The sequence below is a fragment of the Motacilla alba genome, chromosome Z (assembly GCF_015832195.1).
Source record: "Motacilla alba alba isolate MOTALB_02 chromosome Z, Motacilla_alba_V1.0_pri, whole genome shotgun sequence".
Classification (NCBI taxonomy): Eukaryota; Metazoa; Chordata; class Aves; order Passeriformes; family Motacillidae; genus Motacilla; species Motacilla alba.
The window spans coordinates 19168865-19190245 of NC_052046.1; the positions used below are offsets into that span (position 1 = coordinate 19168865).

A 21381-nucleotide genomic window follows, 5' to 3' on the forward strand; every position below is an offset into this window, starting at 1 on the left:
AGATCAGATTCCCTATGTTCTCTGATACAGTATAACTAAATCCCAGTACCACTAGTGAGATAAGAATGCAGTTCATTGCAGTCTAAACTCTCTTCTTAAACTCTTAACTTTTACTGTTCTTAACAGCACGAATCTAGCTATGAGCTAGTTGACTCTCAAGTGAATAATTTTATTTTAGTATGAACAGAGCACCCATTTTGACACCTGACTGGATTTTTAGATGTGTTTTTTTTTTCTGACCGATGGGTAAGGATGGGAAGTGTGATTAAGTCTATACCATTCTACTTGTTCCATTTTGGGTTCAGAAAGAGTTTTGATACTATTAAAATACATGCCATAAGCATATAAGCAGAAAGGCAGTTGCAACTGATATTGTTGGCTTAGTACCTAGTTTTTGGCAGTGAAAAATCATATACAGTATACCTACACTGCTCTTTAAAATTTTTCATTTTGAAGACACCAACACTCAGTAATTAAGTACAGCTGCCATAGGAATGCAGAAGATATAAAATACTTGTTTTTTTCTAAAAACAAAAGCTTAAATAAAAAACTTAACACAACTACAGAAAGAAGAAGTGAAGGAAATAATAGCAAAATTGCCATTCTTTAAAGTATAATTTTCACAGAAATTGGTGTTTGAGATGCTGGCTAGTACCAAGAGGTTTTAAAACTTGCAAACAAAACACCGCGTGTCAGCAACTGCCATTATGTGGAAGGCTTGCAGGTGCTGGGTTGTAGAATGTGTCTGGACTCTTGCCCACATGAGAGACAGGTGTTTCTCATTTCCCTTATCAGAAACACATCTCCTCCAGCAGAGGACAACAGTCAAGAAGGAGAATACCACCAACAACTGACATCAGAAGAAGATTTGGAAGGACTCCTATGAAGAAGATATTAACTGCCAGTAGGTGCAAGAAGCCCCCAAGGCAACTAATTTCTATTTTCAACTGTTTGAGACACTAAACCCAAAGGCACCTGGGTAAGAAGATACTTGGACAAATAATTCACAGACCACCTCTTCTTGAGCTGAATCCTTCATTTATGGCACAACTTAGGTAAAAATGGATGTTTAAAAGTTTATTCGGCAATAGTTCATCAAATCCCTCTCCCAATGTGACCTGAAAAATGCTCCTTAGGAACAGCACCCAGACTGACCCTCTCTTGACTTACACTGTCTTCTCCCAGGAATTCGTGATGTCTAACGAGCTCCTGTGTTTCAATGAACAGCATGGACACTTTTTTTGCCTGAATAAGAACCCAAGTGTGATAATATGTTTTCTTCTCTCACTTTCAAAGAAAGTTTCCAATCAGAAGTGTGGCCAGGATGGAACATTGTTAGGACCAAAGCCCCTCTCTTGCAACCCTACAAACAGTGCTCCAAAGTGAGACTCTGAGCTCTCCTGGAGCAGCGGCTGTGACCAGCAAAGCCCCTGTGAGTGGGGCCTCTCAGAGCCAGGGAACTCCCAAGTTTGTTGTGTTCGGAGGATCCCTGAACAGTGACACCCTCGACTCCTTGAGGCTCCATCCTTCACAAAGGCATCTGAAGTAGGTCTTTCACTACTTTGAGGGGAATTTTTCACCTTGTACAGGCTCTTTGTGACTGTGTGCATGCAAGTGCATATTCTGTACCAAGTGCAGAAGAAATGCTGCTCTTCTAGATTCTCTAAGCGCTTTAGATTTTTAAGTTAGGTCTGTAAGTAAGTTACTGTTGTGGTATAGGAAATCCTATATGAATCCGTTGCTAAATCACTTAACTTCTGTTTTAAGTTATTTGGCATAGCTTTTGGTTTATTTTGGACTGGATTGTTTGAGTCTGGGTTTTTGTTTGTTTTTCCTCAGTGTGCCCTGAAGAGCAAACCTTTCCAACGAACCTTGTCCTGCTGTCGCTTTTATACTGGACCTGTTTTTACTGATACTTTTGCTGGTGATGCTTTAAAGAATCTGAAAACATTCTTTAGTGACAGAGACTACCTTACGTCTGAAACACAAACTAGTGACTGAGATGAAACAATAACCCCACAAAAACTCCTCCCTTTCAAAACAGAGCAGGCATTAGGACCACAAAATGTTTTAGACGAAAACAGCTTGGAAGAATTACATTCAATATTTTTAACTTGGAATGTGATCTATTCTCTGCCTTGTACTGTACCTCAACCCTGTTTCGGTCCAGGAATCCTTCATGTTTGCTAAAGATGTGTAATTCATACATAGAAGGCTGATCTTAAAAATCTGCTAACAGGAGCAACAAAAACTCTAAACTAGTTTCTATTCTTATCTTTCTGGGGCAGATTCAGATGGGGCAGATTCATCTAATGATGACAGGGTCACCATATAAATACTTGAATAGAGGATCCCCGCTATACCTCTTTCTGAAGTAAATACTGCATTTATGGAAAAACATGCAAGATTGAAAATGCAAGAAAACAGGCACAAACATCTGTTGACTACCACAGCACATAAGCACTTGAAAATGGATACAATCTGCTCCTTCAAGACATTGAGAAAAGTAAGCTGGAAGTAGCTCTAAGCTACCCCTCTTTCATGGAAAATCCTCTGTATCATGTGTCTTGGAAATTAATGAGTTATCTCCTCATGTAGTAAAAATAACAGAAGCAATGAAATTTTGACTGGTCCCAAGGGTTTTTATTTTTTCTTTATCGACTGCTCAACACTGAATAAAGTATACCAATGTGTAAGTACAAAAGTCAGCAAGTATGAAAAAGTAATCCTTTGGATTAAACTTTACAGTGACAAAGAAACACAAAGAACAGTGGAAACTTATTTCTGAAAGACCTTGCTCCTACAGAACTGTACCTAAAATCCAGTTGTGATAAATTCAACAATGTCCAATTCTGTAAAAGTCTGGGAATGCAGTGCCTGAATGTCAATTTTGTATCAGCTCATAATTTAAATTCAGCCTTCATCATCACTGCTGCTCCATGCGTCTTCATATGCTGGATTTACATGTTGTTGAGGCAGAGACTAGGGAAAATAAAAATTCTCAGTGCTTTGCTTAATTAAAGATACTACAATCAAATAAGGGCAAAGCTAAATGCACTTTTTAAATGACTACATGTAGACAAACTATTCTATCTCTCATAAGTGCTGGATTATTTAAACTACTTTTTTAGACATTCTGCTGATTTGAGACATGACAAATTATGAAAAGAAACAACTGTATTTAATTTCAGCATAAAATATCTGGAGGACTGACTGGAAGTATTACAAATATTTGGTACAAAATGCAACAAATATTGTAACTGTGTTTATTGTGTGCCACTGCTTTTATTTAGATCACAATATCCTCGGCCCATCATAACTTAGCATTGCAGTTTCAGGAAGCAGCCCTGGCCTCTATCCACATCCAAGAAATATTTCTCACCTCAGCTCCACTAGGGTCCAACTAAAGGGTTTGTGTAGCTATGCAGTGCACTGAATCACAGTGACTTAGGGTAAATTATTTTTCTTGTTTACTTCTATTCTGGGTTCAGATTCTGGTCATAAAAGCACTCAAATGCCTATTCTAGCACCTGAGAGGAAACATGAATTAATGGCCTGTGGACAGCAAAACAGCTTCTTACAGAGAAATCTCATCTACAAGGGATCATCTACTGCATTTGCAAGCAGCAGCTGTAGCTTAACAGATTTCAAAACAATGACATATATTACATACTGCCACTGTGTCAAATTTAAACGAGCAGTTGTAATCAGAGCTAAGTAAATAATGTTGTTGCTGTGGGTTTTTGTTTTTCAGACTAAGAAAAATCCAATTTCTTCACATCAAAATTTTCATGGCAAAAATATTAATTTCAGGTCAACACAATTTGGGTTTAGGGTATCAAACCTTTGGAACTATATTTTTCTTCTCTGCTTAAGTGCAGGATAGTTTTGAAATACAAAAACTTACAAAAAGCAAATGTTACAACAATTTTATGCATCTTATACTTTCTCCATCCAAAATGGAATGATGCCGAAATTTTAAAAACTGGAATTTTCACATGCTATGGGCCAAAACATTAATACACCCTCATTTTTCAACATTTGTACAGTTTGCCAGACTCTGATCCTGTGAATGGTTTCAGTTCCTTAAAATATAGACTTTTTGGCACTCAGGCTGTTCATTGAAGTATTTCTTGTCCGAGATAGGGAAAGTACTCTACTAGAAAACAATTTTACATATGATCTTCCCTGCAATCACCCTGGATGTCTTGCCTTGGGCCTTTGATTTTCCCATCAAAAATATTTGCGTATGAAGCATGGTATCCCTAATCTTACTGCTTGATATGCAGTACATTCTTAAACAATTTAAAATACAATCTAGCACCTCTACAATTCCAAAACACGGCAAACTGCAGAAAGCAGTTCAGAAATTAAAGAAGCAGAATCTGAAAGACCCACAGTCAAATGACATGAGCTACTCTTAACTAAGTAGGAAGCTAGCACCCTGCAAAAGATTTGACTACACTACAAAAAAAAAAGGCTTCTCAAAACCCTACAAGAATCAAGACTGCACAAAAATAATACGTGATTCTCCTCTTAATTAAAAATTGTTAAAAATGTTGGTGGTGAATCACATACTTCATATTCACTTTCCAAACAACCTCCCCAAGTACAACAGCCATAAAAAAGTACAGTTCAAACTCAAAAATTCACTACCTTTTCAGAAATATCATCAGGAACTGGCTCTCGTGGAGCTGGTATCCATGCAAGGATATTGCAGTCTTTGCTACCACTATAAAGTTCCTGTAAAAAAACAAGCAGAAGTTACTTTCAAACAAATCTACTGAATAGTGACATAGATACCATACTGGGCAGAAAAAAAGGTAGAGAATATTATTTAAAAAAAAAGGCTAATAATAGATTTCTAATTTATATTAAAAATCTGGATTATAATCTTTAAATTATATGCCAAAACAAAATTAGTATGTTTTTGTATTTTTCCCAGATTGCTCACCAAAACAGCAAAACCACATTGAAATGAACTGTGTTGCTTAAATACATTTTTCTTCTTCCCTCTCTCTAATCTCCTGAAAAGACACCTATTTTAACAGTTAGGCATCTTAAGAGATTGTTTATGGACAAGTAAAAAAACCTGAAAAAACCACACAAACAAAAAAAAAAAGACAAATGTTTTTTATAATTAAAAACCAGGAATAAACTCAGAAGAATCAAGAATCTAGTAATACACATCAGAAAAGAGAATATGTATGGAACAACAAAGTATTAAGCAAATGTAGTTTCAGTATGCCTAAGGAAGGAAAAGAAAAAATAGAGTACTGTATAAGGCTTGTACCCTCTTGGGAAGGCATAGATCAGAAAGACTAATTCATTACTTTTAATATAAATAACTCTTATTGGTTATTATGGTAATGACTAAGTACTTAGATCCCATTGCACAGGGTGCCCTGCAATACTGGAAACCAACAGTCCTTACCTCAAATAGCTGTAAGTCAAATATATCCTAATTTTCTTACTGTTCTGTATTAAAGAACAGTACTGTAGCTCTGTACTAAAGGAAATGCAGACTTCTCTGTCATTCTAAGATGAGAAAATTTTGCTGGTGAGAAATACTAACACCATCTTTGCAGTAAATTTTACACATATAACACTTGCTTTTTCTGACGTGCTACTTAAATTAACAGGTATGAAGATATTCTCATATGCCTTCAATACTCAATTATATTCCTGCCTATTATATATGATGTCTGACAACATCTGAGTATTGTCATGTATTTAAACTGCCTTAGTGAGACATATGGGTTTTTTGTGCTATTCAGGCTGACAGTATCAAGTATGAAAGCCTTGCTTTAAGTATGCTGGTTTTTACACTTAAACTAGCAATTCTCTGCATATGTGCACATTATGAGTATGTTGATTCAATGTAAGCTCAATATATTATCACAGGTCTGTCTTTGCAGGAAGTTTCCTATATAACTTATATCTAAGTAGAACTGAATGAATTATATTGACATTTGGTGCAGAAACTTAATGCTCAATTCCTATAAACACTTATGTGAGTAATCTTACTCAAGTGAGCTGCCATACTTTTCAAAAGCTGGTACTATGCATGAAGTTGCTCCTGCATAAAAAACATTCAAGATTAGAGTTTACAATTTTAAGAGACATAATCATCCTACTTACCTTACTTAAAAGAAGATATGGTACATCAAAGTATAGGTCAAATTCTACTTTACTCTGTCAGCAGTACTCTACTTGGGCCTTCTGTCTTTGATAGATTATAGAATACCACTAAGAACTTTAAAAGATCTTTTTATGCCAAAATATCTCCTTATCAGCAATGTCATAGTGACATCTGCATACTTCCATTTTAATCCTTCTTACCACTTGTCTCACTTTCTGATCCTGGTATGGCGAGATCTTCAGCTAATATCAACTGCATTAAGCAATACTTACAATTAATTATTACTACCTGAACTGGTGACTCACACCATAAGTCAGTCAAAAGGAGAGCTAGTGACCTCTATGTAGAATTATGTTATAATACAAGACAGACACATATATTGCACTACAGACATGCTCTATACATGTTTATGGTACAATATATAGAAAGACTGCAAATAAAACCTAATTTAACTTCCAGTTAACTTTTTGTAACAGCCTACTACTGGATTTGCCAAATACCTTTGCAGATGTCACTAGCATTTCTTGAACAGTATGAGCAGCAATATCATTTAAATAAAAATTGCTTCCTGTTGCATACCTACTATTTTATGAAATATTATTCATACATGATGATTTATGCAATTACTTTTTCTGAAAGGGAAACATAGGTCTTGTTTGTTTACTTAAATCATTCTAAGCAGATAATATGGCACACTGGTATCTAGTATGTTAGATCCAACTGTAAACATCATCTAAGATATTGCACAACAAAGATTTTCTCTTCCACACCACCCTTGAAATTACTGACCTCCTATTAAATGAATGCTTCTTATTAAAGGGCCAAATTTTGCAGTTCTTATTGCTCAAGCAGTCTAACATCGTATTAACTTTACAGAGATATTTATGTAAGAACAGGCAAATGATAATATAGTGGATATGGTTCTGTTCCTAGGATCAGAGAAGGCATATATATACACATTAACTAAAGCTCATACCATTCTCTGGAGACAGCGCCGTACTGCACCTCAAACATAAAAGGTATTTCACACAAACATGCTAATTAATTTGGATAAGAACAGATAAAGACTAGTATAATTGAATTTCAAATAGCTAGCTGCTTGGTTATCAGTGATAACATTTGATTATATGGTTCCAAGCAAACATAAGACACTTCTCATCTCAAATACATAATTGGTGCAAAGTTTAAGTTTCTTCTTAGAGCCTATTCTAGCTATAAGTTGAAACAAAGATAGCAATTGAAATACAGTTATATGAAAAGAAAGAACGTGAGCACTGACAGCAATCAATACTAATAAGGAATTCTGAACACAGTAAAAAATAATGAGAAAAATCTAAGAACCAGGTTTGAGGATGGGCAGGACACAAATCAGTCACCAGGGTTAAAGACAGCAGGAAAAGTTTATAAGACTGTTAATATGAAGAAAACTTAATAACAACAGAGAATACTGGATGGAAATGGCCAAAACTACAGAAAAGATGTAGCTCTTGTTTCTCATGAACACAGGGTATTGAAGTCCAATTAAGTGCTAACAAATAAAATAGTTACAAAGCCACTGCTACACATTTCACCACTGTGTACATAGCTTCCATCAAAGAGACTTAGCAGAACCATCAAGGAGAACTTCCAGCTTGCTTAATTATGTTTTGATATGTATTTAAAAATTCCAAAGCTGAAAGTGAGTTGATATGCCATTCAGAAAGAAAAAAAAAAAAAAAAAAGCAGAATAATACAGACAAGAATGAACTGACATTTTTTAATCCTAAACATGGCAATGGAAAAGATTATTAAATGATTAAGTTGCTGTAGAGTTAAAATATAGATATATAAATATCACTCAACAGAATTTGCAATAGAGCATGTTTTGTTAAGCAAAAGTGATTTTACTTAAAACTAGTAACAAAATACAAATGTACAGTTGTGAATAAATTTGCAGCATGTTGATTTAATAATGCTTGAGAGAGTAAAATAGAAGACGTGACTATAAATTTTACAAACAGTATTACATTCTCAGGAAAGAAATTTTACTGGCAAAAATGTAATTTCTACTGGAATTACATGAAGACTGATGAATGCACTTAACTGTGTCAAGATAGGATAAGATACTTGGAAATACATGTGTGAACACAGTGAAAATAACAGTAGCACTACCTTTGGTGTTGCCATCCTGATTAGGGTGTGTGGATTTGGCATGGCCTGGTTTATTGGTAGCGGGGGAGGGCCGCAGGGGTAGCTTCTGGGAGAAACAGCTAGAAGCTTCAACCACGTCCAACAGAGCCAATCTCTGATGGCTATGAAGATGGACATGCTGCTGGCCCAATTAGAAAGGCTGGTAATGCCTCTGTGATGACATTTAAGAAGAAACTCAAAATAGCATGCATGCTTTTTTTCCTCTGGGGTGGTGAGGCACCATGGATGCTACCACTCTGGTGCGCCCTGTGGCTTCCCCTTGCCTGGCCCTGCCCCTAGCCAGCCATGCTGTGGGCACAGAGGGCAGGGGCAGCATCGGCTTCCCCTTCCCGGCACCCCCCCAGGAGGTGAGGTGTTAGACAGTGCCAGCGCCGCAGCAGCCACCACTGTTCACATGGCGGTGGCACGGCCACATGGCTGATGGCAAACCCATGCGGCAGCCACCACTGTTCACATGGCGGTGGCACGGCCACATGGCTGATGGCAAACCCATCGCGGCAGCCACCACTGTTCACATGGCGGTGGCACGGCCACATGGCTGATGGCAAACCCGCCGTGGCAGCCACCACTGTTCACATGGCGGTGGCATGGCCACATGGCTGATGGCAAAAACGTGGCGGATGACTCCTCAGCACGCAACCAAGATGGGATCAACTTCTCGGCGCTGCGGGATCCCGCAGGAATCTTTGAATTAGTGGAACTTGTTGGCAATGGTACCTACCAGCAGCAGTTTTTCTTCTAGATAGAGAAGAGGAGGAGGTGAGAACATGAGAGAAAAGAACATGGCAGCACCAAGGTCAGTGGAGAAGGAGGGGGAAGAGGTGCTTCAGATGTCAGAGCCAAGATTCCTCTGCAAGCCATGGTGAGGACCATGGTGAAACAGGCTGTCCCCCTGTAATGCATGAAGTCCACAGGGGATACAGAGATACACTTGCAGCCTGAGGGAAAAATGCTCATGCTGGAGTGGGTAGATGCCAGAAAAAGCTGTGATCTAGTGGGAGACCAGTCCAAGAAGAAAGAGCCCTTGCTTCCAGAGACAGAGGGCCCTTGCTTCCAAAGCAGAGCAGCCTATCCTTAGAGGACTGCACCCTGTGGATGAGTGACTCACACCACACCAGTTTTTGGGAGGACTGTTTGCCTGTGGGAGGGACCTCACGGCAGGGCAGAGAAAAGCCTCCTCATCCTGAGTGAACAGAAGATGATCTCCAGTGATGAACTGACCAAAACCCCAAGCCCTGCCTCTCTGCACTGTCAGTGGGAAGGAGGGAGGGGGTGAGGGGAAAAAAGGTGTTTTAAAGGCTTATTTTACTTCTCATTATCCTCCTATGACTCTGTTAATAATAAATTTACTTTATACCTTTAAATTTGAACCTGTTTTGCCCTTAGACTGTTTTTCTTCCAATCCTTACCTCAACTTATGAGCCCTTCATTAATTCTTTTTTTCTCTCTCCTCTGCCCAACTGTAGCAGGAGAGGGTAAGCAAACAACTCTTGTGGGTGCCTGGTATTAAGCCAGTGCCAAACCATGACATATAGCAATGTTTTTTCTCAGACTAACTTTAATACAAGCAAAAGCACAGCATTTACAAAAAAAGAAAATCCAGTCACACTTCTACAGTATAGAACTGAACTCTGGAAAAGGGTGCTTCTGAAAGAGAATCAGGAGTCACATCAGATAAGTAAATGAAGTTGTTGACATCACAAACTTCTAGATACAGTGACTGATGTAGTTCTTGTGTGCATATGCACACACGAGTGATCCTTTACTAGGGATCTTAAATGTCAAGGTAGAGACACCACATGTAAAACAAGTAAAACATGTTTTACAGAGAGACCTAATCAGCCTCACCTCTTCAGTTTACCAAAGATAATTTTATATGAACACAATAGAAGTTTGGTTGGGAAGCTCTTCTTGAAAAGACAAAAAGCTTTTCAAGAACATTCTGGAAAAGATGTGCTTTAGCCACAATGCTAATACTGCAGTCCATGTATCTTACTGGTACTCATATCAGAACTGCCTTCCAGATCTAGCAAGGCTTATTAGCTTGAGGTCTACTGTGTGTCCATAATGTGTCCATAATTTTCAGTGAAGTCTGTCTCAGTTATACAGTCTCAGTGATTCAATCAAAGCTACTGGACACAAAGCAGAAGCTTCCAGAGTCACTTCTATGATGCATTGTATGAGAGGTCATGAAAAGGTTATCTACACACCCCTTCTGCCTCAGATATTTCTGCCTGATACTCAGAAACAGAAGGTAAGGAAGGCAGAGCTGGGACATGAAGTACAATCCTTAATACAGGAGGGCAACTATGTTATGGCCTGAAAATCCATACTATCATCCATTCTGCTCTTGGAACAATACCTGCCATATGAACAATCTGTTCTAAAGTATCTCATTACAAATTAACTTTTGTCATCTTTAACTCCTTTAATGCAAGAGAAAAATATACCAGAGGGGTATAAGAAAGGAAAAAAAGGCAGAGAAGAAGAAAAAATAAAATCTGTCCGTACCATGAGTCCCTGTAATGCTATGATATTTCTCAGTTGAAATGTTCTCTGAATCTCACAATGTTGTCAGCACTTTATCCAAAGTGTAACTACAGGCATTTGAGCAAGATCCCCTTAGCAAAGTAAATGAGAACCTTCTCACTAATGCACTTCACATTCCTACTTAATGTGATTAGTCTCAGATATTTCTGAGAAAGACAACTTCTCTTCAGCTTTACAGAAAACAAAAGCCTTCACACATATGCTTTATTAATGATTACACAAGCCAAAAAATTACTAAAGGTATATTGAGAAGTTACATATGACAAAAGAGAAGAGACAAAATAAGCAGTGGAAGGAACCTAATCCAGAAAATGTCATCCCAAAAACTGGACTAAACTTTTCCTGGATGACACGTAAGCCACAGTACTCCTTCTTATGATCTTTGATTAAAGCATATCCCTGAAAAGTGAATGCTTTTATAGTGAAAATGGTATGTCAATCTGCATAAATATTCCTGCTTGTCTGGAATACTGCTTGTATTTTACTTACCTGATAATGAGGTTGAAATACACAGCAGTTGACAGCACTATAATGCCCTCTAAGCATAGTTATCAGTTCTCCTGTGAAAACTGTATAAACAGCAATGGTACTTCCATATGGAACAAAGGCAAACTCTGGATTACAGCCACAAGAGATGGCAAACTTGAGTCCTTTCCTACTTTCATTACAGACTTTCCCATAGTTCACCTGCAAAATGAAACATCACATAGATTACATAGTCAGCTATTAAGTAAAACTCCAGGAAATTCTATTAAAAGGTCAATTTTACTTCATGTTTAATACTCAATAAAATTAATTTTGGGTTATGTTAATATATCTCTTGATATTTCAAAGTACAGATGTCTATCAAGAGAATTAATTTTATGTTCAATAAAGTTTACTCTTCTTAATATCAATTTTAAGAGAAGGAAGTGGCAGAAGGAAGGAAGTGGTGGAAGGAAGGAAGACCTAAAAATTAGCAACTCCACACTACAAAATAGGATTTGCAAAGTCTAGGCTCTTGCATGCCAGATCTGCATCAAGCACCTAAACCCTCACTGAAATTAGACATGGTTCAGGAATTACCACCTGTTGTGGTTTAGGAATGGTATTTGCAATTCAGTACACTCGCTCTCCTGCCTCAGATTCAAAGCACAAAAGGCAGAGATCATGGATTGAGATAAGAACAATTTACTGTAAATAGCAATAAAAAATCAAACAGTAAGAGCAACAATATTAGTAACAAAAGGTATGAGACAATGAAATTATTTACAAGTTCAACAAAAAAGTACTGGACTGTTTTCTCCCAGGGCAGCTTTGATAGGAAAAATTTCTAAGACCTTAGTGCTGAGGTGTAAGGGAAGTCTTGCAAATTAAGATAGTATAAAAGCACCTTATTAACACCTGTACTAATGTCTCAAGCTACAGTTTTATAGAGTTTCAAGCACTTGACAAGTTTTACACAGATACAAATCTCATAAAAGATTGAAAGTGAAGTTTCTAAACATGGTTGGAAATATTCCAGTCGGCTATATCAGTCTAATTAGGCCCTATAAGACATCAAAAGTATATTTATGAAGAGATAGAGAAATGTATTAATGGAAACAGTATAGCCTTCCTCTAAACAAATTTAATTAAAGCATTACAATTTGGACTATTCTTTCATGAAGAAAATGCAGTGTTAGAATATTGACATGATGACCTTCGCAAATTTCTTAGCTTATAGTCAAAAGATTTCACAACGGGAATTGTCTTCTTTCTTAATTCTAGGCCTTTAGTTTTAGGTGGGGAGATTTAAGATTAACACAGAGAGCTTTGCTAATATTGTACACAACAGGGATACTCTTAAAAGAAAATCATATGTATAGCTTAGTTTCTATACCTTTTGAAAGATATAGAAAAAAAAATTAGGTCAAAAGGATGGGCTAGTCAGGGAAATAAAAGGACTATGGAGTAAACTTGTAACACTTGTACATGCATTTATTTCTTTGTGATGCCTTAAAATTATTTAAAGCAATACATCTGGGCAGTGTGTGAAAATACAGTACTATGGACAATACAACTCTGAACTTTAAAAAGCAAAGTAGGGTCAAGCTATTCCACACCAGATTAGAAAACTGTAACATAGCCTATGAAACAAGTCAATGAACTAACAGGCACTGAAAAACCAAATAAACAGTGATCCAGCTGGTAATAGGAGAGTGAACAAACTGCATTATTTACTTTGGTGGTGGTGATTTGAAGACAGGAAGATGTTTGTGTATGAGATGCTGAGAACAAGCTGGCAAATATGGGTAGGATGGAAAGAAGTCTTTTCATTTAAATATCTATATGGAATTATTTTTGCTCTGTTCTGAAACTAAGCAGCAGAATTAAAGATTTCTGAGATATAGCAACATTTCTTTCTTTCTTGATAGAAATGACAGACCATAATTACAGCTGACTAAAATTCCATGGATACTGACTTACCTAGTTTGTTCTTCTTTCAAAATAAACAAAGAAAACTATTTTCTTTACTGAACAGACAAATAAAGCAAGAACCTTCAGCACAAAAAAAAAAAATCTGAAAGCTACTGAAAAGACTGCAATATCAGTAGAGGCTTAACACATTTCCCACCCCTCATTCCTTGTGCTGTATGATTCCAACACAAATCTGGATGAAGAATAGATATTTTTAATACTGTCATGCAACTCCACAGGAGAGATTCCACAAAAACAGAGATTTGCAAGAAAGCCAGGCAGCCAGTGAAACTCTCAGGTATGGCAAACTGCTCTAGGGATACATTGGCAACTAATAGTTTAAAAAAACCCAAAACTTTCCACCAACAATCACTGCTTATTCAAGTTTTCATTACTGTATGAAATGTTTATATCTACACTCTCAAGTTCATGAACCTAGAGTTACCATATTCAATCTTTAAGTAGATTAGGCGTCTTCATAATCTTTTTCTTTACAATAAGTAGAAGAAAAAAAATTTGGAAGAAAAAAATGTTCGCCAAATATTCTAGTGATGAAATTGAACAGCTACATACTTTACAAAAATGAAATCCAAGCTCTACTGCAAAAATTATAAACCTCTTAAAATTAAAAGAAAGTAAAAAAGCATCTGAAGTTCCTTGAAAACTTACTAAGGTGTTTTCTCCAGTGGAGCTATTCCAGAGTCGCATCCGATCATCTGTACCAATGGTTAGCAGGTGAAGTCCATCACTAGTATAGCATAAGCCATTAACTCTCCCATTGTGAGCAGTGTTTGCTGCCGGGGAAAAAGAGCTGTCTCAGGTCTCTAAAGAAAAGTTACTACTTTGTATACATTGTTCCTTCAATGTGGAGCACTGGAAGTGCTGTTTGAATGATAACATTCAGTTAAAAAAATTCATTTTTTAAAATAAAAATCTGGCCTGCTAACAGGCACTAGCAGTGCTTCTTGGGGTGCAGTTCAAGGGCCAGCTCTGTTCAATCTATCATCCAGTTGTTGATGTCCCAGCCCGACAGTGTTCCAGAGGCATTTGGACAACATCCTCAACAACACGCTGTGGCTTTTGGCCAGCTCTGAAGCAGTCAGGATAAGGCCTCTCTGAACAATACTGCAGTACCTAATTTAGAGATACCTTTTAGGTAGAAGCATGAACTGCTTTTTAAAGATTTTATTAGAAAATAATTATTACCTGCTATTGGTTTAGTTCATATACATTTCAATAAATTAAATACCCTAGGCTATACAATTGATATTAGATAACCAAAAAATCATCTTGAACATGTCTGACGAAAATAAAATTGAAAAGAGAGATGTTGTGATCGACCAAGTCAACATGTTTTTCAAAGGAATGTATGAAATGGCACTAGTTATCTTTGGAGTTACATTAAATTTTGGTTTTCATTAAATAATAGGTCTTCTTTTTTGACCAAGTACTAGCTTTCTTTAGAAAATTTTCCGCTTGTTATGAATGGATGTCAAAATTCATATTTATTAAAATAGAGAAATAGATTCAAGATAGTATAAAATGGTAAGGTAGATAGATATTAAGTAAGTCGGTGACACAAGGGTTATGTCTGGACATGTTCTCAAGGAAAAAGCCAGGAAAGCAGTCAGCAGCAGCAGTGAGGAACTAACACACATACCACACCAATAGACCACATTTACATGTGAAACACAGCGGGAACCCTTGGTTTCCAGGTTTCAGCTATGCAGGGAATTATGCCATCAGCAGCACATCTGGATACTCCTGACGGGGGCGGGGGGGGGGGGGGGGGGGGGCGGGGGGGTGGGGTGGGTGGGGGGGGGGGGGGGGGGGGGGGGGAGAACACACACTATTCAGAATCCCTTGGTTTGTAAAAGAGATTTCCAGTAAGGACTGAGTATCGGGTATTCAGGGTGATAACAAGGATATCTCTCTCGGGATGGGACTGTGTGTATTGTTAAGCTTAGTCCTGTCTAGCACAAGACCAGAAGCCGATGAATTATTCCCGAAGACATGAGGACAGGACCATCTTCCATCAGATAGCATTCTACTGGACCAGAGAAACCTTTGGAACCTGTTTGATTATGAAAAGGACAATGGACTTCCTAGCCCGCGGCAAGAAAAATAGGATAAAAACCTGAGTGGAAGGAGACCTAGGTGTGCCGCCCCACTCCGAAGCTGCCAGTGCTTGGAGTTGCTCATCATGTCACCAGGGTCTATTCCCGGGCTAGACTCTGTCCGATCCGTGGCTTACCGAAATTCTGTCAAATTTGCGCGAAATAAATTTTGTACTTTGCTTTTATATCATAATTTGGCTCTTGCAAATTATTGATAAAATTAGATTGGCAATTTCATTCATAACACGCTCAATAATTTTTTAAATTTCAATCAATTTTGTATTTACATAAAGGCTAATCCACAGCATAAATGAATTCTTTCATCACAAAAAAAAATCCCAGAATTTTCCTTTTTAGAGGAAAGCCATTTAGAATAGATACACGGCTATTGTTTAGGCAATCTCTCCAAACAAGGTCCCAAACAACAAACACTGACCCTATAACAGAAATAACTGAACAAAGCTGAATGGCCTCTGTTACATACTAAGTAACAACTGGATTATCACTACTCCCCTTGCTGGTCTTAGTATTCAAAACATTCATTAAATATAAGAACGACTTTAGTTACATATGAATTACCACCAGTTATATTTTGTATTACCTGCCTCAGAAGATGATTTGGACTTTTCTCCATTGTACTGATCAAGTGTACTCAGACATCCAGAAGCTCTCCTCACATCCCATAATTTTACTCTCCCATCAGCACTAAGAAAAACAGATTTGCTAAAATTACGGAAATTGAGTGTGCTATGGTTCAGGAGCTGTCTTTGGTCAACACACCTGGCATTCACCTTGGTCCAGCAACTATTCTGAACCAGTCATCATGTGGGGATGACACTCAAGTCAACAAAATTCCATTAAAAATATTTTAAGGCAGACTTCAGACTTTCATTTACATGTATTAATAACTTCAGATTAATAACCTCAGATTAATAACCTCAGGTTAATAACTTCAAACTTTCATTTACATGTATTAATAACCTGGTACATTATCAGGACCTAAAAGTGAATCACACCTGTAACACAATACACTTATCTCTTTGATTACAATGTAACACCCTTGCATATATACACATACACACACACCCACACACACACACACACACACACACACACACACACAGACTGAGAATAAACTTGTTAATTCTTCTGTTGCCTAAACTGTAGCTACAGACTCCAGCATTGTCTGTAATAATAGTCTGAGAATTTGGGCTTTTTTAATCACAGATCTATTGTATGACTGGTACAGAAGCTGTCTACAAGCAAACAATCTTTCATCTGCTACAAGATGAACAACAACAAAAGACCCACAAACAAGCAAACAAACAAACAAAGCAATCCCTAAACAACACACTGTTAAAACATTTTCCAGCTTTGATAAGTCTTTCAGAAGCCAGACTTCAGAAACCAAAGGTTTGCAAATCTGGTGACTTCACTGAACTTATAAAACAGCCATTCCACTAAACTTATGAAATAGCTGTTCTTCCCTGCAAAAGAAAAAAAAAAACCACAGCATCTAAAAAGTGAGAAGAGAAATGTCATGCTATAATCAAAAGCTAGCATACATGAAAGTTATAGAATAGCTAAGAGAATTTTTACATTAAAAACATCCAGACAGAAAACAAAAAAAGCCCAGGAATATCAACATACGATCCACATTCACTGAATTACTGTCACTTGGAAAGTTGCATTAGCTAAGTTACCCAAGTTATTCTTTTTGGCACAAGTAAGTGTGATTACTAGAATGATAATTTGAGCTAATCATGTTTTACTTTATTATAACATGGATTGGAAATTCACACACTAATAAACGTAAGTGAGTATATTCTTAATATTCTAACATCTTCCTACACCAGTAGTTAAGAGTTACTATTTCAAAACTCTGTTTAAACTTGCTATAAAATAAACATGACTTGTTGACAGCTCTTCAGGTTTTGTTTTTAGGGAAAAGCTATAAAATTGTGAACAGGTAAAAGTCAACGAAGAAAATTAACTCTGGAAATGCATTTGAATTGAAGTAAGTCTGCCTAAAGAATTTATAAAATTTTTACTGACCAATATTCCAGTGCATTTAACAGTTCAGCAACATCCTTACCTTCCTGTTGCCAAAACATATTCATGACGTGGGGACCAAGACACTGCCAACACTTCTTGTCTGTGACCTAAGAATTACATGAAAAAGCTTATTTTTTTTACACTCCATTTTGTGTAAATAACTGAAAGTAAAAGCAAATATTCAGTTGTATAGGATTAACCAAGCCAGAATAATAATTTGAATTGTAACATCAATGTAAATTTTGTGAAACTATATTATTTTGGAACAGAAGTTATTTCTCTTTCTTCTTCTTCCTTGAGTGGGATTGCAGTGCGCAGAAAGCGATACACATAGTATTACATGTGTATAACTTTTGATAATAAAGATGGTTTTAACTATGCAAAACACATTACAGCTCAGTCACAGCTTTTTGTACAGCACTGGTATTTTCACACACAGAAGGAACTTTCCATTTATTTTTCTTCAAATCCTTTAATAATGTTAAATTTAAACTATATCGACCTTACATACTTACAATTAAAACTTTACTCATTTTATCCTCTAAGAGTTTTGTCCTGAATTTGCGATATTTTTTCCCTTAACTACTGAAGTATCAATGAAGGTAGTGAAGGATGTTGAACACAGGTCCTGCAAGGAAAGCTGAGGGAGCTGGGGGTTTTCAGTCTAGAGAAAAGGAGATTTGAGGGGACCTTACTGCTCTTGAAAACCACCTGAAAAAAGCTGTAGCCAGGTGGGGGTCAGTCTCCCAAGTAACATACAACAGGAGACGAAGTGGCCTCAAGTTGCACCAATGGAGGTTTTGATTGGCTGTTAGGAAAAATTCCCATACTTTCCAAATAAAATTCTGGCAGGAACAGGTTGCCCAGGGCAGTGGTTGAGCCATTACCCATGGGGACATGCAAAAGATGTACAGATGTGCCACTTAGAGACATAATTCAGTGGTGGATTTGGCAATACTGAGTTAAGAGCTGGACTCAATGATCTGAAAGGTCTTTTTGTATATATATATCAAGGTATGTATTTTTTGGTTTTGTTTTCTTATACACACACATACCCAGACTTTAAAACTTGGCAAGTTATGTTAAATAAGTACAGACAATGGGAAGGATAAGATGTCCTCAATGGAAAGACTGCAATCATGCTTCACACCATGACAGAAACATATTGCTGAAAAATAAACTAAATCATAACATACATTTTTGCTAACGCAGTTTAGAGGTGGTGTGAACCACCTTGATCCTGGTGCATCTTCTAGTAGGTGCTTTCCCATTACATGAATTAATCAAATCACTGTAATGACCAGGATAATAGGAAAAACCTTCAAGATACAGGTACTACAGGATACACTTAGAAAGCTCAGAGCAGACAGGTTTATTTGGATCCATAATTAAACTAAGCCATGCATATACCTCTATATCAGCTGCTAGAGTTAGCCTATGCGAAAATATTCATACATATGGTCAAGACACTACTGATTGCTTCAGTTCTGCAAAGAATTACTAGACTATCCCTAATCAACAACATATTCTCTTTCCACTTCTTCCTCCAATATTGCACTTGAGGTAACAGGCTGTTACAGGCTGTGTACAAAGACAGAATGGAGCTTGTGCCTGGAAAACATTAACTCTTGTGTCAAAATTAAGAAGCCCAGATGAAACCAAACAGGATCTTTAGAGAACTGGTATTGTCACTGCCCTGTCTGGAGCTCTTGGCTCTAGGAACAGAACATGAGATGTTTGTTGTAGCCAATTCAGTTCATAGAAATTTAACAGCTTAAGCTCTGCATCACAAAAATATCACCCAGGCTCCTTTGAGACTTAGCTGGCCAGTGAAGAAATAAAGCTGCATTTGCACATTGCTATGTCTGAGGGAATGTTTCTCTACAGTTGAAGCACAAAGATTTGCTTCATGATTGCCTTCTCTTGAGCATATGTATATATACTCTCACTTCAGAAGTACACATTAGAAAAGGGCCACCAAAGGCAAATTCTCATTAAGTGACAAAAGTAATGGATTATAGAACAATAAAACCTTGCATTTAACTGAACTAGGAAAATGGAAACGATTTGGTAATATCCTTCTACAGAAAGCTTGTTCTACAGAAATCAGAAACTTCTAAACAAATCCATTCAAACATCTCTATGGGATACTTTCTTAAAAGCAGTGAAATTTTCTTTTTGTTTTGGTTTCTTTTCTGGGGATTTCTTTTCTGGGGGGTGGTGGGGAGTTTCTCTTGTTTTACTCGGTCTTCTTTTGTAAAGACCAAGTAAAACACCACTTGTTGACTCAATAACCCCCCCCAAACCAATGACTATATTTAACCATGTAAAAAATAGTAATCAGTATTGATTAGACCATGAAAATGCCCAAACATCGGTAGTAACTGCTCATTGATTAATGTTTGTATTCTGCAATTCATTAGCTCTAGAAAAACGCCCAGAAGAACCTCTCACCACTGTGTAACTTTCACAACTGGCTACAAATAAATTAGTCATGTTACTGACAAAGAATACATTGTATACAGTATTTCTTTACAGGACTTGTTTTTACTCAAAGTAGTTATTGTTTAACATTTATGTTTCAGACTAAAAAGTACCCGTCAGAATGTGAGAGCTGGATCCAGACTTCAAGTCACAGAGCTGTACTTTGGGGCTTTTGGTACCAACTGTAACAAGAGAAACAAAGACAGCTAAAAAAAACCCCAGCATCTGAAAGAACAACAACAAAAAAATCTTAGCAATGACAAAAAAAATAGAAGAAAAATGCTAGCTGTATAACTGCTCATTCAGTCAGAGCAATGCTTCTATTAACATGATGCTTCATGCTTAATGCCTCTAATAATAGATTTTCATTTTTAGTCTAAACAAATTTACCATGTAACAAACAAAATTTAGAAACTGGAAGTAAACAGGATCATACCTGGGAAATTTAAAAATATCTCCTCAAATATTTTTTTGCTAAACATAGTTAAATTGCGTACATGTAAGCAATACACAGATCTATTTACAAAATTTACTATATTTTGATCTAATAACCTTTAAATGATAATTTATATAATGAAAGAATCTAATTACAGCTAAGAATTTTATCAGTAAGGATGAACTGATTGATTTCAGAAGAACAAACATGATACTCTCATTGACATCTTCCAACTAATGGACAGTATTTTACAGTACTAGTAAACTTACATCTTATCAAGACTTGATTCATGTAAAAATAAGACAGAGTAAGGGAAAAAACCCAAGTGAGACATTACTTGCTTATTATTATAAACCTTATCTATCTATCTAGCTAGCTATCTCTATATATATATATGGTTCTTAAAAACAGATACATACCTGCTATTAAACAATGCTTTGTAGCAACTGGAGACATGTGATGGCTATAGACTGTTCCCTCAAAATGAAATACATCCGCAGGCTGACAATAAAAATATTAAATTTATTACAATGCAAGTATATTAGCAGAACATAGATGCTCACCATTATTTTTCAAGTAACAGCTACAAATAAGACTAATACAAGTATTATTATTTACATAGTAATGACAACTCTCCTGGTTAGAAGCCAGATAACACAAACATCACAGAGTAAGCCTGTTTCCAACAGCAGGACAGTGCCAAAGCTCAGAGATGACCCAAAAGACAGATCATGAAAACTGACAAATGAGAAGCATGAATGGAAATGACTACAGTTACCAAAAATTAATACAGCTAGTAAGGAAACAAAAGGGTTTTAATACGGAAATAAAGTTAACAGGAAGAAGGCACTTCAGACTAAGTTTAAAGACCCTTTTCATTCACAAATATCACACACTATTTTCAATTCCTGAAAGAATAAAACAGTTTCATATAAAACTATTATCTGCTTCATGACTTTAAAACTAAT

General features: G+C 36.7%; 1 protein-coding gene across 3 annotated transcripts in view; it reads right to left on the reverse strand.

Annotated features, from left to right (window-relative positions):
* Positions 1 to 2616: 2616 nt before the first annotated feature.
* ERCC8 (ERCC excision repair 8, CSA ubiquitin ligase complex subunit) overlaps positions 2617 to 21381 on the reverse strand; it is a 30471-nt gene continuing 11706 nt past the window's right edge. For all 3 annotated transcript variants that reach the window (XM_038125857.1, XM_038125858.1, XM_038125859.1), the window contains 8 exons: positions 20833 to 20914; positions 20091 to 20159; positions 17534 to 17600; positions 16040 to 16143; positions 13991 to 14115; positions 11372 to 11569; positions 4657 to 4743; positions 2617 to 2982 (listed from right to left, as the gene is read on the reverse strand). In XM_038125857.1, coding sequence (XP_037981785.1) covers positions 2914 to 2982; positions 4657 to 4743; positions 11372 to 11569; positions 13991 to 14115; positions 16040 to 16143; positions 17534 to 17600; positions 20091 to 20159; positions 20833 to 20914 — 801 coding nt within the window. In that variant the 3' untranslated portion in view covers positions 2617 to 2913. The remainder of the gene's footprint in view (positions 2983 to 4656; positions 4744 to 11371; positions 11570 to 13990; positions 14116 to 16039; positions 16144 to 17533; positions 17601 to 20090; positions 20160 to 20832; positions 20915 to 21381) is intronic.